The 18,463-nt window shown below is 35.3% G+C and overlaps 2 protein-coding genes across 15 annotated transcripts in view; one reads left to right on the top strand and one right to left on the bottom strand.

Moving 5' to 3' along the window:
* LOC128993328 (basement membrane-specific heparan sulfate proteoglycan core protein-like) overlaps positions 1-10,376 on the top strand; it is a 357,588-nt gene extending 347,212 nt beyond the window's left edge. For all 14 annotated transcript variants that reach the window (XM_054417150.1, XM_054417154.1, XM_054417151.1 and 11 more), the window contains 11 exons: positions 261-410; positions 860-1,005; positions 1,705-1,943; positions 2,472-2,617; positions 3,094-3,335; positions 4,106-4,284; positions 4,861-4,997; positions 5,589-5,789; positions 6,259-6,471; positions 6,678-6,825; positions 9,205-10,376. In XM_054417150.1, the coding sequence (XP_054273125.1) occupies positions 261-410; positions 860-1,005; positions 1,705-1,943; positions 2,472-2,617; positions 3,094-3,335; positions 4,106-4,284; positions 4,861-4,997; positions 5,589-5,789; positions 6,259-6,471; positions 6,678-6,825; positions 9,205-9,259 (1,856 nt within the window). In that variant the 3' untranslated portion in view covers positions 9,260-10,376. The remainder of the gene's footprint in view (positions 1-260; positions 411-859; positions 1,006-1,704; positions 1,944-2,471; positions 2,618-3,093; positions 3,336-4,105; positions 4,285-4,860; positions 4,998-5,588; positions 5,790-6,258; positions 6,472-6,677; positions 6,826-9,204) is intronic.
* A 242-nt stretch (positions 10,377-10,618) lies between these two features.
* On the bottom strand, positions 10,619-17,482 carry LOC128992611 (proteasomal ATPase-associated factor 1-like). The gene is made up of 7 exons (XM_054416277.1): positions 17,263-17,482; positions 16,326-16,366; positions 15,489-15,682; positions 14,544-14,639; positions 13,553-13,758; positions 12,286-12,422; positions 10,619-11,100 (listed from the first exon to the last, which is right to left on the bottom strand). Exons 1-7 carry the CDS (start codon positions 17,316-17,318, stop codon positions 10,622-10,624), a joined length of 1,209 nt encoding a protein of 402 aa, XP_054272252.1. The 5' UTR covers positions 17,319-17,482; the 3' UTR covers positions 10,619-10,621.
* Between the last annotated feature and the right edge of the window lie 981 nt (positions 17,483-18,463).

Here is an 18,463-nt window from a genome sequence, read left to right as displayed (position 1 = left end):
TGGGACAGCAGAAAACGTCTTCATCATAACTTGGGACGCAGTGAAATTGTTAATGATCGGCCCATCCCGAGAACATCCCGATTCAAATTTTATCCAAACCCAATCAATGATGGGGAATATTTTTTCCCAAAATTTTCCATTCCTACACAAAACGCTTATATTCAGAAATAGAATTGCCTACAGGAACCTTTTATTACCTTAGAAAAATTCAGATGTCCGTTTTTAACCTGTAAGTTTGATCTTATGATGTGTGTTTGCAGGAACCATGTATGTGGATGAGAACCAGTACTACACAGGCAAGTCAGTGGGCCGCATGCAAGGCTTGGATCTCACTCAGCCGTTGTACTTGGGTGGAGTGCCTGACTTCACTAGAATACACAGTCAGAACGGCTTCGACACAGGATTTGTTGGTTAGTAATAGCACTTATATTCTTAGATAGGTTCCTATTTTCACATCCAAGGACGTTAGGCTCTAGCCTGAAACGTTTCACGCAACGGCTAGGCCTAAAGGACTACTTATCACAAAGCTAAATGCATAGGTGATTGGTGGGATTTAAGCCCAGTATCTCGGAGGACATGATACCTTGCTCTCCCAATAAATAGCACTCACTACACGGACCAGCTGTATCAAATTTTTACTCCCAGAATACAGTTGCATGAGCCTCTAATAGAATTTCACATTCATTACATTAATGAACCTTATTTCATGTGCCTTATTTCATTATTAATGAAATTCCGGTAAATAAACATAATATGTAGAAAGCCATAGTTATTGCAGGGTCTTTTGGGTCTTGCAACAAAAATGTTTTCGTTGATCAACTTTTCACCTCTCTCAAACTTATATATTCATTGTTATCAGGTTGTATCAGCCGACTTGTCATAAACGACAAGGAAGAGATTGACATAACGCAGGAGAAGAAGGATGCAGAAGGAGTTACGACTTGTGAGACTTGTGCAGTCAACCCATGCGTCAACTCTGGCGTGTGTCAAGAGGCTCCTACCAAGGTGAATCCAATGTAACGTTGTAAACAATATATTTAGAGAGGGTGAGCTCTTGATGCAAGTGTTGGTTGTACGATTGATTGATTGGGGCGGACCACTTCCAAGGGTGTCAAAGGCATGAGTTTCTTTTACGATTGCTCTTCCTGAGGCAAAAGTTTGTCCCTGTATTTCTTATCTCATTCAGATTTGATTAGAAGAGGCTTATTCCCTGACAATGAAGGTGTCAAAGGACAGGATAAGCAGCTTTACCTTAAAATTTGTAGACATACCACTTCACAAAAGTAACACAAAAAAAACCCAAAGGAAAAACAAGGAAGTCATCCAGAATATAGTGACTCCCAAGTCCCAAAGTCCCAACGTTGAAAAGGGGGACAGTGGGCTTGAAATATTCAAATTGATCCTTTTTTTTGTTTTCTATTTTGTTACTTTTGTGAAATGGGATGTCTGCGATGTTTAGGTTAAGCTTGCTTTTCCTGTCCATTGTCTCCTTCATAACCTCATTCACAGATAAGCAGTGAAGTAAAAGATTAGCAATCTCCTTGGACTCCCCACATTTATTACATGTAGTGTCCCAATTGTAGACATTTAATTTAGGTTCTTATGAAAATGTAGCCATTTTTATTGTCTGAAGACTACATTATGCTTTTTTTGTATATGTGAAATTAGTTTAATTTGTGTACTGATTTTATTTTACTACCACAGTCTGGATACACTTGCCTGTGTCCGAGAGGATTTAGTGGATTGAACTGCTCTCACGAGGGTGAGCCGTGCTACCCAGGTGCTTGCGGCTCAGGACGCTGCATTGATACGGACGACGGACTCGAGTGTTACTGCGGCATGGGCAAGGCAGGTGATCGCTGTGAACGTGATGTCTCCATCACTGAGCCAGCCTTTGCCAAGAACTCCTTCCTTGCATACCCTACGCCAAAGACTCTAAACAAGTAAGTAATTGTGTAAACTAATGTTAAGTTAGGTTAGCTTTAGGAGCCGAAAAATGGATTGGGTTGACTACTTAGGACTTTGATAGAACTTGTGCAATCTTTGTTAAATGTTTTCAAATGTTGTGTAATGCTTTGGGCCAAAATCTTATCGTAACTGAGTTTTGGCCTAAAACATCAATATGTTCATTGTGGGGTGTTGCTAGGGGTTATACTATTGTCTGGGTGGCTCAGGTAAAATCCAGCTGATACCTGAGGCTTTTTAACATTTTATTATTGTTGACATAGTGGTTCGGATCCCGTTTCGCTTTATTGGATGGCTGCCTTCACTTTTAAGTATTACAATATAATTGTATTATTCGTTAAGTGTAATATTCCAAAATCCTTCTAAAATTATATTTTATCCAACAAAAATTAAAAGTAGGTTACAAAAAAAATGCAACTCAACATCAAATTATATATTATTTTCAAACTTATAACTAGAACTGGATTTGAAGCTTTGATTTTTACAACAAAATTGTTTGTTCTCAGGATCAAAATAAGTCTCAAATTCAACCCGACAGACGATTCCAACGGACTACTGCTGTACTGTTCTGAAAATGACGATGGAGTCGGTGACTTTGCCTCCCTCTCCATCCGAGACAGACGACTTGAGTTCAAGTTTGATTCTGGTTCAGGTATATACTGATTTCATCTTCTAGAATGGTTATCGTAAGAGACTTCAAATTTGAACTTCCATCAAATTGCAGGTAGTTTTCAGAAAGTAAGAAAGAGTGCTTCTAAGTATCAGCATAGATTGAATATACTATCTTATCAATTAATTTTATATGAGCTGAATGTATATTTATGTTCATGTAACGTACTATTTATTTAATGTTACATCATTTTTTAAACTTTTATCATCAAATGTTTTTTTAAGCTATTTGTATGTCTTCTGCTTCTGGTGGTAAAGATTAAATTGCACAATGTCAAATTCACGCTAAAATATGAGTAAATAAAAGTAAAAAACTAAGTTTAAATCGATTTCAAATTCAACCACAACTAACAATGTTATTGATATTTTTCCATCAATTTATTCCTGCTTCTGTTCATTCCTCCATAAACCAACCTTGTATTTATAAATTTGAATGTACAAACATTGTTACAATTGCAGGAGTGAACACGCTGCAGAGTATCCGAGAAATAGTGCCTGGTCAGTGGGTGACGGTTAACGCAGGGTTATCAGGTTTGGACGCGCAGCTGTCTGTGACTGGAGACTTGCCGGTGTCCAAGGGTGTGTCCGCAGGAGTGTTCAAGTTTACGACTCCGTTGTATATTGGAGGCTTTGACAAGTCAAGAATAAGACCGGCCGTTGGAGTCGGCGTCCGCCAGGGATTCCACGGATGCATTGCTGAGGTGACAATTCTTTTTGGATTTTTATTTTAAATGCGTTTAACTGATGCAATTTTCTACGGTTTTTAAGGGAATGGTCCAAATAGTACTTACTTCATTACTTTGTTACTTCACAATCAAAACAGCTTCTTCCCAGGTTGAGAAGATTTTATTGTATCCCGCTTTAATATATTGAAAAATCCCACTTTATCACACATGGATTGTTGATAAAACTTTACTCCATCCCGAGTGATCTTTATAGCTTTTTAAACTTTGCTATAGTGTCAGTAAACACCGTAGGTATACCGTCCAATGATTTATCATGGGTGTTACTGGGGATGTAGTTTTGTGTCAAGAAAGATTGAATATTAAATGTTAATTAAAACATCAGTAAACTTTTCTAAGTTACAGTAATCAAGTCTGGAATGCATGTTATACAAATTTAGAACATTCAAGGCAAAATTTTTTGGGAGGATTTCAACATTAAAAGTGATTATCAGGCTTACTAATATTTAATGAGAAAAGGGCAAGCTGGTTTAGTACTGAAGTGTTGGGTTCGATCCCTAAGGTCCGGGGTTAAAATTCGGCCAATTGTTAATGGCTATAGCTTACTGACCCCAACCCTCTAGGCTTAGCCTGAAGTAATGTGCAGAACGTTTTTTCTAGGGTCTAGCATGCTAGTATATTTAATGACATATTATCAGATCTTATTTTATATTTGAAGCATGTGGTACAGCATTTGGTTGTAAAGAAATTATTAGAATTTTTGTAAAATTTCTTTATGTATCCGACAGGTACAAGTTTCTGGTCTCAATCTGGATCTGATTCGGTCAGTGGTTGACTCGGCCAACATAGAGCAATGCTCCAGTGGCTACGGAGATCCGTGTCAGTTTAGACCCTGTCAGAACAACGGTGTCTGCTACACTCTACCCGACGGCAAGAGTTACCAATGCAGCTGTCCCACTGGATACACGTAAGTTACATTTGAAAATTGTTAATTTGATCTAATGTTTAAAACTCAAATTTACACTCTGAAACCATATTTACTTGTCTGGTTAAGGTCCTGAAAAATCAAACAGTTAAAAGAAAACTCACAGAGTTAAAAGAAAACTCACAGAGACTGACAGAATGTATACAAAATGTTTCAAATTAGGCTACTTTGAAAATACTTTCGATGTAATAATAGTAAAGATTCAACCAAGGGCAGGGTTTCCAGAAAAATATAGTAATCACTCTTTATTCTATTGTCAGTAAAAAATATACATGCATTGGCATGTGTCCACAACATCTTAAATGCATTGTACTACATTTACATGCCTAAATAGTAAAAAATCCCTCCGTTCTTAAAATGTCTCTTCTCTATTAAAGACAGGAACGTTCAATTTTGGCCCTTCTCTTGATTTTTTGAAACTCAGCAAATAAATTTTTAATTTGAAACTATTCCAGATTTTAAATGGTTTTCAGATTTTAATTTAAGTTTTTACCCATTACTGTTGACAGATCATCCAATGTAAATATTTACTATCACACTTATTTTCTCATTTTATAGAGGTGAGGACTGCGAGACTGAACAAGACATGTGTGCAGTACTACAGCCTTGCCAAAATGGGGGATCTTGCGTCGGAACACCAAGCTCGTACAAGTGTGACTGCCCCTTCGGATACGCAGGCCCTACATGTACAGAGAGTAAGTAATCTGTTCCGACAACTTACATGTGTAGCTCGTCACAGCATTTTCCTGCGAGATAGTCGTACTGCTAACGCTCTAGCCCTCTAGTAAGTATGTTGAATCAAACCTTCAAGAGGAGGTCGCCAACCTCTTGAAATTTGCGTGCTCATTGTGGCAAACGACCAATCGAGGCAATCGTTCGGCTGACGATGGCATGCTTAGTTGGCCTAGAATTTGCACTGACGAGTGTAGCGTTGAGGTCTTTCTCCATGCTCAAATTTGAACCCGTACATGTGCAATCCATATTGATCTTGCTAATGTGTGACTTAGCTAAAGTGGAGGGCCCGACTTCACACTGTCCAGCTTGGGTGGAAGTTGACGGCATTAGTAAGCTTTGTAAGAATTGCAGACAACACCTGTTGTGCTTCTTTTTACATTGGTAAGAATGTTGCCCTTGTAGGAAGGGGCCTTAGCCTCAGTTTCCTAACTCTACTTCTCTACTCTAGTTTTCTCATTCAAGCTGGCTTAACTATCACTAACATAAGAGCTGGCCTTCCGATCTGCAATTTACAAATTCTTAACATTAATCAGATAAAAATTACTTTTTAGGAATTGAGTTCAGAACAGAGGTTCAATTCAACGGGGATGGCTACATAGAACTGAGCAAAGACTTGCTTCCGCATACCGATCCGGATAAAGCAGAACAGATCAATATAGAGTTTACAACATCACAAGCGAACGGACTGCTGCTATGGCACGGCCAGACACCGGAAATGGATGGAACAGGACAAGACTATTTGTCAGTCGCCAGTGAGTAACTTAGCTGTTGCCGTCACACTTCATTTGCAGTGTTCATTGATGAATGTTAATGTACCAAATAGTTTTTAATTGAGTAACAATTTTTATCTTACCTGTCGTATAAATGTCAAACTACTTCACACTTTTTGTTTTACCAATTTATTGAGCAATGCCTTTTATATGTAAGATCACAATTTTATAACATAGAAAACAGCAGAGATGTACAGTCATGACACTAAGTTGTAACGTAAAATAAATTTACATCATATAACAAGTTACCATTACTACTTAGATTACTAGGATTAAAGGAATGAAGATTTTAAGATGGAAATGAATAAATTTCTTTGTAATCAGCCATTGTACTCCATAGAGGGCTCAACTCCTTTAGACTTTGATTAATTTAAGAAATAATTTGACTAGCCAATGTATTTTAATGAAACATTTAGTGGTACAATAAACACTTTTGCATCACATGTTACAGTGGTGGACGGCTACTTACAGCTCAGTTATGAACTGGGCTCCAGGCCTGCAGTGATCAGGTCCACACAGCGAGTCGACGATGGAGAAAGACATTCCGTAGTCATCAAGCGGCAAGGCAAGGACGGCTTGTTGGTACTCGATCGAGAGAGTCAAGTGTTTGGCGAGAGCGGCGGACTGCTGACGCAACTCAATACCGCCGGAAACATCTATGTCGGTCAGTGGAACCACTTTTCCTAACCATTGACTTTTCTATTGTAGACAAATATACTCATCTGTATGGAGCTGAAGCTAATTTTTAATTCAAATACTTTGTTAAATAAATGAGCCACTCAAAAGTTCCACACGGTTTAACTTCTAGTAATAGTAATCAATTGATCTCCTTTTTTCTTTTCTATTCTTACCAAAAATAATGTCTTGCAGGTGGTCTACCCAACATAGAGCACATGGCGCCTAACAGCAACATAACCAACTTTGTCGGCTGCATACACTCTCTGCAGATCGAAGACTCCGGGGTCATCAACTTTGCAGAGAAAGCGATCAGCTCTGTTAATGCATTACCATGTCCCAGGTAAACATTTAACCAACCAATAAAGCCTAGGCCTTTGAGAACTGTATGGCTGCATGGTCACAGTAACAGCCTACCAGAGATGACCAAAAGTGGAAAAGTGACATTGCTTGGTAGAAGCCCAAGTTAGTAATGTCCTTGTGAATTTCAAAATAGCCAGTCTAGTTCAAGATTAACCATTGCCAAAATATACCATGTTGAAAAAGTATTAGTGCAGAACTAAACAGTTGGATTTTCTATTTGCCCTGATTAAAACATCTCTTAATGCCAATATAGGGTGAAGCAAGTTGGTGTTTATGTGGCTATGTTAGAAAATCTGTCCCAATCAATCAAGTAGCCTTACTTGATTGATTGGGACAGATTTTCTTAATGGGCTACTACTAGAAAATGCTTTATGTTTGTCGGGGATTCTTCGAACTAGAGGTGTTATGACTGTTCAACAAAATGTACGAAAAATTTTCACTAAGGATCCTTATTATCGTAATTGCATATGTTGGGGAAGAAGTTTCGCTAAAGAGTCGCAATGGTCTAGTTCAAGCATACTCCAACTCACAAAACTGAAAACTCCTTTAATTTTGGAAAGCCAAATTGCTGTTGTAAACACCGAAAAAATGTTAAATCGTTGACATGTTTTCTGTTTCCACTAAAAACTGGTTTTCTATAGATTTATTTTTGTTTAAAACAAGTACTGTAAACTCCATTGTAAACATGGCTTAATGTCCAAACGCAATTAAGTGTGAATATTTTTTGTATTTTGAATAAAACATTTATGTGTTTTATATGTTTTAAGAGTGATATTTTAAATAATTCAGGTGCTACCAGCAAAGAGCATTCATTCACTTTACTAACATATTTATTTTGTTCCTTATGCTTACTCTTGGACAAACAGGAAGCGTCGAGTGATAGTAAAACCTACAAAATGGGTTCCGTCTTCTTTAGTTTTTGCTAAAACTCGCCACAACAAAACTACCCACACAACTCATCACCTAAACAAACACCTCATTACCACAATGGCTATGGGTTCTCAAAACAAAAGTGTCCAAAGTCATTCCTCGTTTAGTAACGTCCTTATCTATTTCCTCTTAGTCATTTCTATGACAGTAAATTTAAGTTAATGTTTAATTAATACGACTTTACTCATAACATAAACAACTTATCTTAAACACCATAAGAATGAAAAACTTTGTAATCCATAAAAATATTCTTAATTGGCGACTAATACAGGTTACAACGTTAAGTACTCTCAGTTATTTTCGTAGTCCTTAGTTAGTCGCTAATTTATAATATTCCATGGGTCACTTGGTTATTTTATTTTATTGCTTAAGAGACTATGCCTATTTGCTTGGTCTGGTAAGTACAAATGACCCGTAAACAGAAATAAAATAAAATCTGCTTAACATTTTATTGCAAGTTTTATTGGAACTCATAGTTTATAATGAATATTGACTTAATAAATAGAATTATATTATGTTGGAAGTATGACCAACATGTTAAGGTAAGTAGATTAACAAACCAGATATGGTAATTCTGTTATATAAAAGCAATAAATATACTGTCAAAGTATGTGATAGGGAATTAGTAAATACCCCAAATAAGTGAATGTAACTTTTTAATTCTGGAGATTTAATTGCTTTTATCTTACACTAACTCTAGATAGTTTGGAATTTGAATTTGAAAGTGCAAACTAAACAAGTCCGATGTATATATTTTACAACCAATTTATTTGTTTTGTTTCTTTGCGTGATATTTGGAATAAAGTCGCCCATTTTTTTATATTGACTACGTTTAGGCTAGTTCATAATATTTGTTACAACTATGTGTTAGGCTATTTTATTCAGTTGAGAATGGGTAAAAATAATGCCCCAGTTAGGCCTACCTTGTGCTGAATGCCATAAAATATTTTAACATCTATTTTAACTATACAATTTTTCTTGGGAGTTTTTAAAAGCAATGGTTTAGTATTGAAGCAAATATTTAGTAGTGTAAAAAAACCCAAAAGAAATATCAGATGTCAAGAGTCGTATCTTTTTCTGCCTTTGTTTACTCTCTTGTCATTTTTACAACAGGGTTCTCTTTGTTTGATATTTAACTATAGTTCGGCCGCTTAGAAAGTGACCTCCAGCAGTTTAGCATTAGCGCGCAGGTCGTTTTCTAAGCTGCCGAACTATAACGTTTGACTGTATATTGCTGTTGGTTCAGGGGATTGGTGCAAATGTTAGAAATTGTTAATATTCAAGCTATACAGATAACTAAAATAACACATATTTTTATAATATTGTTTATTAGTTGTAAAATATTGCTATTTCAGTTGTATTATTTGTAATTATTATTTATATTTTGTTTATTTTCATTAGTAAACTTTTAACATATTTATGTCCTCAGTTCGGACGATTACGAAGACGAAGAAGATGCTGGAAGAGGAGATGTTGGAAAATAAAAGCGAGTCACGCTTTAGAAAATAATCATCAACCTCCGAGTCAATTTGTGTTCATTATTTGTGTAGGGTCCTTTTATAGTTTATTGTTTTTTTATCCATATTGTTTAATTTATTACATTTTGTTGACTAGTAATTTACTTATATACCGTAGAAAGCGATATGGACATAGAAACAATGAATTTAAAAGTATTGAACTGCCTCACGTAATTGTTACTAACCGCTTCGTGCCATAAAAATAATTAATCTTAACCATTAGATGTATTCCAAAGAGTTGTCCCTTGGCTTCCAGTACTGCCAATTTAGTGTCTTTGCCACAATTTAGTGATCTTTAAGTTTAGGATTTTTTACGTTGCAGAGTGCGCTGTTTGTGTGGAATAATCATTTTCTTTCCATTCCTAAAGAAACTTTGGGACCTGACTTGGGTTTTGTGTGGATCCAAGGTATAAGGTTTGTCTAAGAGAAGATTAAATCACACAAACATTTGTTTTCCTGCTGCTTAAATTTCATATTTATGAATCCAAGGAAGCATAACCTAATTTAGTCAATTGTGTTCAGTTCTTACTTAAGTTTGAAGATCACTTAAGACATTCTTATTTTCCATTTACTTGATTTTAGCGTTACTTTTTTAATATTCGCAGACACAAAGTCTGTTTTTTACACTATAAATATTTGTTCAAACTTTAGGTTAGAGTTGTTTTTGTAAGTATTATCAATCGCAGACAAATGACGATTTATTTTTTGTACGCTTTATTCCGTTAAAAAATCTTATTTCCATGACTGTTTCATTCATGCGGGTTTACAGGTTGTAGGACTGAAGCTGTTACTGGGTAGTATTTAGTACGAGCAATTTACAGATATTTATATAGATTATATTTTTAACCTAGTTGTGGAAACAAGATTTTTTATCTCTTTTCTGTACTCTTCTTGTAATGTTATGTTTTAGCTATAACTGTTGTACTATTATAGATTACCGCCATTGTAAATGTTTGTTAGCATAAAAATATTGTGCTGTAATTTAAATGTTATGTTTTAATAAGAACTAAACTATTTGTACAAACGAACAAACTAATAAGGTCTTTTGTTAATGACGATGACAATAAAAGATGTATTATATTTACTTTTAGCGATTTAGTTTTTACCCTCAACTCATAGAACTGTTGATCCCATTGATGTAGAATATTTCCATTTCACCTTATTATTCTCTTCTATTTGTAGCTAATTACCATTTTTATTGCAGTGTTGGAAGATTACATTATTTTTATAAAGCTAGAGCAGGCTAAATCAGTATTTTTAGTCTCCAAATCAAATCAAATAAAGGATAAATAATAAGAAATACAACGAATAACTTCTTAACTAGTTTAATCACTCATTAACGAATTGCTGGATGATCCGTTCTACATTATATCTCCTGATCAATGCATCTCTACTGCACGTGTAGACAAACTGATTGTCCGTACATATATCGTATACAGGATCGCAGTCGGGTCCGGTTAAAACTACCCTTTTATCGTCCAGTCTCACATTCCGATAAACAGTCAACCCGTCTGCGTGGGAACAGAAGAATCCTTCCTCTTTGAAAGCCACAACACACAGAACCGCACTGTTTGATTCAAACCACGTTTTGATTGGAGCTTTTGCGTCTTTTATGTCGAACAAGAACACTTCACCACTGTGGCATCCGACGATGAAATAGGAGGTTGACAGTGTAGTTACGGTGTTTACTGCCGTACTGCAGTTGAAAGAAAATAGTTTTTTTCGGCTGTAGACTGCGACGCAATGAACTTTTCCGTCTTCACAGCCGAGGAGCACTGCTTTGTCTTTTGTTTCAACCTCTTCTTCGCCTGTAAAAATTTATTTTGAATTATGTTTGGTACAAATTCACTGGCTAATTCTATGAGCCTATCCCTCTATAGTAGAGGAGAACTTAAAGGTAAAAGGTGCTTGGACACATAGCTAATTACAGATTAATACAATCTTTTTAGCCAATTAGAGCCTATTCTACAGTTAAAAGATGCACGGTAAATCCTAATGTAAAAATTGTACTAACATTGGTTATGGAAACTGAAGATAACTGATTCCAATCTATAATTTAAACATTTTTGGACCTTCATTTATTGTAAATTAAAGACAGATGATATTGTACAACCCGAAACGGCACACGGAAGATTTCTCAGGTGCCGTTTGACGTCACTAACTGCTGACGTCACTTTGAGGGAACACCAATACCGCAACGATACGGTATCAGCCATCGGCCCTCGGTGGTGTAGTGGATAGCGTTGCGGACTGATAATGCGAATGATCCGGGTTCAAATCCCGCCGGCGGCACTAACTTTTTATCAACAATTTTTTCATATCAGCAAGTTTGGTTGGTTTGGTTAGGTTATGACAGTTTAATTTTATAATTAAAAGATTATAAAATTGAATTTTAGACAATTATAATTTTATTTTATGAACAAAACTATTTTTTAGATTAGTAAACCTTTATTCGATTTTTCCATTATCAGCACGTTTGGTTAGGTTATGACAGTTTAATTTAATAATAGAAAATTATAAAATTGTCTGTTTCTTCAGACGCAGCAGTTAGTGACGTCAGCAGTTAGTGACGTCAAACGGCACCTTAGAAATCTTCCGTGTGCCCCACCGTTGTACAACCTATAATTTTTTACACACATCAATATAATAACAAATGTGTAAACATAAACATTGGGCAGACGCTCCATTACGAATTAGTGCAACAGCTGTTTCAGTAGGCCAGGACCTGTCCCCTTTTTGGTCTCGCCATGGTATTAGAGGAGGCTATGACTGTTAAGATATTTGTCTAAAAGTCACATGTTTCTGTTAAAAATTAATTTTAGTTTTTTTTATGAATAAGGTTTACATATTCTAGTTACTATGGAATTTTCTCATCGAAGTATTTATTTATAATATTCGTCCAAGATATCATAATTGTGAATCACACATTCTAGTCACGATAACTATAAGGATTTTAAGGTGTGTACTCATTGTAGTTGCATGAAAATACTCACTGGGTGGATCCGAAGGTTCTCCGAGAGACAAGAACGGAGCAGAAAACACGTGGCAACAGTTGATTGTGGAGCTCAGCTTGGCAATGTCTGCAATGCAACACGCGGCACTACAACTCCATAACTTGGCTGTCCCGTCCCTGTGACAAAACAGTAAACTGTGACTAAAATGAAAGGGAGAAAAGTCTATGCCTAAAGCTGATCCAAGTCCATAAGTACACATCACATAAACACTTCACTAAGGCCATGAAATACTTACTTTGAGTACATATTTTAAATTGGATATGATCGCACGGAATAATCATTGTAACACTAAATAAACAGGCCGTAATGCTCAACTCTGGCATGACATTATCATAGGCGACGGCAATGACTTAATGTTTGCCGTTTTTCTGATTAAAGTTATATTTTTGTTTTCCAAGAAAACAAGCAGCTGATCACAAACCTATGATGACGTCATGCCAGAGGAGCATTACAGCCTGTTTATTTAGTGCTGCCTTGGAATAATGGAGCAAGGTGATTTCTGACTAAGATCAGCTGTTTCTTAAAATCTCAATCATCAAGGATATCACCTAGGTGTTTCTATAAAATACAGTAATAATTTGCTGTCAAATTACCTTGTGTTAGCATTATACATCTACAATTATTGGTGGGGGAGGGGGGTGATCAACCTGGCAGCAGATTATTATTGGTCAAAATGTACAGCTAAAAACTTCATAAAAGCTACTGTCAAATGCCATGCTTATTATTACAGTAATCTGAAATAACTTACTGTGACAATATCACTATTTCGGAACTGTCCATCAAAGTGTGTTAGTCACAGTAGAGGACTATTTCATATTTTCTATTACCACCTTATTCAGACAGGTTTCTACAGAAAGTTTCCCTAAAATCTAAAAAACCTTAAACCAAAAATTAACTTATTCCCTATATGGAAAATTTGCTAAAAAAGACGTTTGTTTACTTAGATTATAAAAATGTGGTTAGAAATTACAACAATGTGGTATGGTAGTTCATCACACTCAGACCAACAAAAGGAAATCTACTTCATCATCAATTAAAATTTACATTTTTATTTACTACCAACTAATATGAAGAAAGATATGGAAACAATGAGATTTGTAGAGGAAGATTCGGGAGACTGAGAGAATCGGCGACAACATGTTTGCGAGGCCAAGTAGGCTACCAGCTAGGGTATTAGTGGCCATAGCAGTAAGCACGAAGAAAGATGTACTCGGACAGACACGTTACTAGAACTAAAGCCACTTACTTGCTGACAGACAGAATATTCTTTCCCTTGTCTATAAAGTCAAAGTCGGTGACAGCCATGGTGTGCCCTGTGAGAGTTACTGGACATTTTCCAGTCATCGCACACCACACCTTGAGTTGCATGTCTGCGCCACCAGACAGCACCACGACCCCGCTCGGGAAGAACTTGCACTTGTATACATCCCCAACGTGGCCCGACAATGTGCACTGTCAACAGTAACTTTCTGTGATACTGTATGGTAAAAATAATAATTAGGTACAAATGCTAATTGCGTAAAAATGTATAATTACTTATCTAATGACTAACTTATCTATCACTGGAGCATCCTGAAATGGGGTTCTGTTGAGGTGATCCAAACGACATTTTTAGACATTGATAAAAATACAGTAGGCCTAACCTTTACCTTGTAGATTGTTTTTTGTAAGGAAACGGTACTACCCCTGGTCTTGTAACTATCTTACATCAACCTTTTCTTAGACAGCCTCATTAATACAATTATAGACAGCCTCATTAATAAAATTATAGACAGCCCAATGACAAATAGGATCTGCATCCGGAACATGGAATTGAATTAGTAAACTTCATGTTTGACGGTGAGATCTTTAACAATTTGACTACCTTGACGATGTGATAGGTTTTTTTTTGTCCTAGGACGTTGGGCACGAGCTCGGAATTGCTATTCACATTGCTTCAGGCTAGACCTAGGGGTTGCGGCATTATCACATGGATAAAATCCATTGGTGATTTGGCGGGATTTAAACCCGGGACCTCTGCAACCAAAGTCCCGCGCTCTAACCACTGGACCAACTCGCTCCCCCGATGTGATAGGTTTAGTTCAGTAATGTTTTAAAATAAGAAAACGGTGTGCTAAACTTTCTCTTTTGGCTACAGTATGATTATTTATTTATTTATTATTTTTATACTATCCTAATGAGGGTCTACAATTTCATCTTCACTTAGATAATATATGGTTATCGCCACCGTTAGGTACCTTTAGTTCTCCTTGATTGAAATCCCAAACTAAAAGTTGGTTGTCCTTGCACACTGAGACGCTCAGACCTTTAGACGATACACTTAGTGATGTAATCTGAAAATGAGGACAACATTAAACCCCACAACCTGATGTAATCAGAGGAAAAAATAAAGAGAAGACCAAGTACGGTATTGAATTTTGTAAGACTCCATGAGAAACTTGTCTCCAGTAAGACACATAGTTGATGTAATTCATACACTGCTTACCGTTATAGTATACCATCAATCCCGTAAATTCTATAATTTTAATAGAAACCTATTGGTATTAGCTTCTCCATTTTATCTTCATGACAAAGAGTACAGTAAAACAATAGTCTAGTCATTCAGCTGGGCTCTTTTTATAAACTACTTAAATCAGTCTGAATGACTATTGATCTCCAACCAAACAGTTGAAAGTAAAATTTCATGATGGGATTGGCCTCTGGATCTTCTGAATTAACTATGGTGGTTTATATTACCATGTTATTGACCAAATCTAAAACTAACAGCTGTTTTGTGCTTCTTAAGAAGCACATCATCAGGTCAGAAAAATGTCAAGTCCTCATTATATTCCTCGTGGTAGAGTTCTCTAGTTCTCTAGCCAAAGACTTGGCAATCTAGCAAACTACAAAGGATCGTTTTGGACAGTAACAGGGTAATATAAACCACTATAGTTGATAGTAAAATATTCCTACAACAGGTAATTTTCCAAACCTTTTAGACCTTTATTAAAACAAGGTTAGTCTTTAAAAACCCCTTGTGGATTTCATGGAGTACACTATAGGGACTAGTGAGATAACAAAATCTGCATTCTTAACATACTCTTTGTTACCACTGTAGTAATAGGGAAGTACCTCAGGAACATAAGAGAAAGGCAAAAAGCAAAGATATTTAAATATCTTAGTTAGGCTACCAAACATCTTACCCCTTTTTTATGGATTCCAGAGTAGACTTTTGAAGCAGCGATAAATAAGCTTGTGAATGGTGCGTCTTTGTACTTGACTTGAATGCAATCTTTGCCGACTTTTTCTACAGCAAAGCCATTCGTGCCTGTGACCTTCGGCAAACCATTAGTGCCGATTTGAACACATCTCAATTTGCCTTGGATGCTTTTCTCATCTAGAAAAGAATGACTAGTTTAATTAATTATAATCTTTAAAAAATATACATTTTTTATGCAACGTAATCATGTGATTGACATTTTAAGAAAGATTGTATCCTTACAACACACAGTGTAGGATATGTTGCGGTAGGGTAGGGAGCAAGCTGGTGTAGTGGTAGAGCAATTTATTTTGGTCCTCTAGGTCCTGGGTTCAACTCCAGCTAATCACCAAGATGGATTTTACATAAATGATAATGCCTCAACTTCTACGTCTAGGGTGAAGTAATGTGAAAAGCAATCCTGGACTAGAGACCATTTGAAAAAAGTTTAACTTAAGTCAAGGCCTGTCAAATTAGTTACCTAGGCTAATAGATTGATTTTAAGTAGCCTAAAAAAATAATTCCCTTTAAGGCTCGTGATTAAATGGAATATTGTCTAATGTTCCATTGACGAAATAAATATAAGGCAATGGGAAAAATAAATATAAGGCAATGGGAAAAATCTCCCCTGATTGAAGACACCTTCCACCTTCCTGATCTGACCTCTAAGATGTAAATTTTTGTGTCAGATTGTAAGTTAGGTTCCTTTTGTTAAGGCTGAGCCTAGCCTAGGTATTGTAAAATGTCTTGAGTTTTATTACAGGCAAAGTTTATAACTTACCTTTCTTCTTATAGGCAACCCATACTTCTCCTTCTAATTTCCTAAAAAAAAAGCAAGTATGAAAATTAAATAAAAATCCTAAGGTAGATTGAAAAAGGGTACAGGTCCCCAGAGAACATGGGACCAATCGGTTTCGATATAGGCTATATAAATTTTGATTTGGTTTGATGTATTTTTCCGAAAATATTAATTTTTTTCCCATCCAAACGTAGAATTTAGTGATGATCTTATTGTTGTTTAATAAATACAAACATTAAATTGAGCCAATCTTTTATGGCCTAGGTACTTTTTCATTAATATTTAATAAACTAAACAAACAATATTCAAACCAAAAACTAAATAGGTATATTTTATACATGTTAACAAAACAAACAATAAGCTTATAAGCAAAATTTGGAAAAAACATACTTAGGCCAAAACAAATACCTACAATTGACTTGGTTTTCTTCTTTGATCCTTGTTTTCACTTCATTGCCGTAAATTTTATATGTTTTATTTCTTTTTTTTTATCAAGCTTTGTTCTTTTAAAAAACTAAAACTATTTTAGTTAGCCTCATAACTACCGGTACAAAGAGTTCAAAACTACCTCATAAGAGTTCAAAAATCTATAGTTTCCTCCATTTTTAGTCGTACAAAGGATAAAATAAACAAACAACTTTTTTAATGTTTTTGTATAGGTACCGTAATTATATTATGGTCAAGTTAATTATCTATGCGTGATATTAATATAGAACTGATAAACTGAACCGATTCAAAATCTAATATAAGTTATTGATACTTCTACCGATATATCGCAGGTTCTCTGTGGAACTGTGCCCAAACTTTTTAAACTATTTAAAACTAGTTTATTGGATTTCCGGTCCCTGTCCAAATATGACGATTAATATAACTAACTCATGTAAATACCATTAAATAGGCCTATCTTAGGCTAACATACCACAGTATATCATCCCAGTCACTCTGCAGAATTGTAATTGAATTTATAGATGTCATATTATTGATAATATTAAGTTACCAAACTACACAAAACTCAAACAAATACTTAGCTAGCGCATTAAAGCTATGCAAATAAAATATTAAATTGTTTAAACTTTAAATTATTTCTGCTGGCTATGACGGAAAGAACAGAAGACTGATTGAAGTAGAGTGATGAAGCAAATTTGAGGTTATGAAAACTTACAGATGTAAACAAACAATAACAACAAACTACAGAGTACAACGAGTACAGACAAAACGAGGTAACTTAACATTTATATATCGTTAACTTATTGGAGATATTGGCAAAATTATTAATGAATTTAATATATACATATATATATATATATATTATAACTAAATTTTAATGTTCAAAAAGGCCAATTATAATTTGTTATTTGAGTATTCACTTCATCTTCATAGTACTTTATTATTATGTGAAAATGAAAATGGGTTTAAATGGCTTATAAACTTGGATTTAGCTTTTTGAAGGAAAAAACTTATATTTGATTAATTTTGATTGGATTGGATTGTGGTTTGGGTTGGGTGATGAACTGACCAAAGGTCACCGAATTTTTGTCATGGTTTTAGTTCATGACCTACTTAAACATCATGAACCCGTATAACTTCTTGGGAGTGTACTTAATCTATGGCTGAGTGAGCGAGTGAGGTAAGGAAAAAGAACAGAAATTGATTTTCGAAATTGGATTGGCAACACTGATCGCTTCACATGTTGTCATTACTTGGGTCTGACTTAGGGGAGGTACAAATGAGGCATTTAGTTCAAAATTCCTCCGCGAACAGCGCTGTAGTAGAGAGCACTTTGGCAATGAAGGTTTACTAATCGCAAAAATAGTTCTGTTCATAAAATAAAACTATAAATGCCTCAAATTCAATTTTACTATTTTTTAATTATAAAATTAAACTATTATAACCTAACCGAACTAACCAAACTTGCTGATAAAGAAATAATATAACAAAAGTTTAGTAATCGGAAAAATAATTCTGTTTATTAAATAAAACTAGAAATTGCTCAATTAAAATTTTATAATGACTTAATAATAAAATTAAACTGTAATAACCAAACCAAACCAACCAAACTTGCTGATAATAAAAAAATCTTGGACAAAAAGTTAACACTACCAGCGGTATTCGAACCCGGA

This window comes from Macrosteles quadrilineatus, unplaced genomic scaffold (assembly GCF_028750875.1).
Source record: "Macrosteles quadrilineatus isolate MER2022 unplaced genomic scaffold, UCM_ALF_1.0 Scaffold_4__1_contigs__length_99947679, whole genome shotgun sequence".
NCBI classification, from domain to species: Eukaryota; Metazoa; Arthropoda; class Insecta; order Hemiptera; family Cicadellidae; genus Macrosteles; species Macrosteles quadrilineatus.
The sequence above is the reverse complement of the archived record's forward strand: the minus strand, read 5'-3'. Positions and strand labels throughout refer to the sequence as shown.

What these genes read in the sequence shown, in the direction of transcription:
- LOC128992611 (XM_054416277.1), bottom strand. Translation starts at nt 17,318, where the DNA reads ATGACATCTATAAATTCAATTACAATTCTGCAGAGTGACTGGGATGAT. An exon ending in GACTGGGATGATATACTGTG is followed by an intron (nt 16,367 to 17,262) that starts GTATGTTAGCCT and finishes CTTTTTTTTTAG; the next exon opens with GAAATTAGAAGGAGAAGTAT. An exon ending in AGAACCTTCGGATCCACCCA is followed by an intron (nt 11,101 to 12,285) that starts GTGAGTATTTTC and finishes AAATTTTTACAG; the next exon opens with GCGAAGAAGAGGTTGAAACA.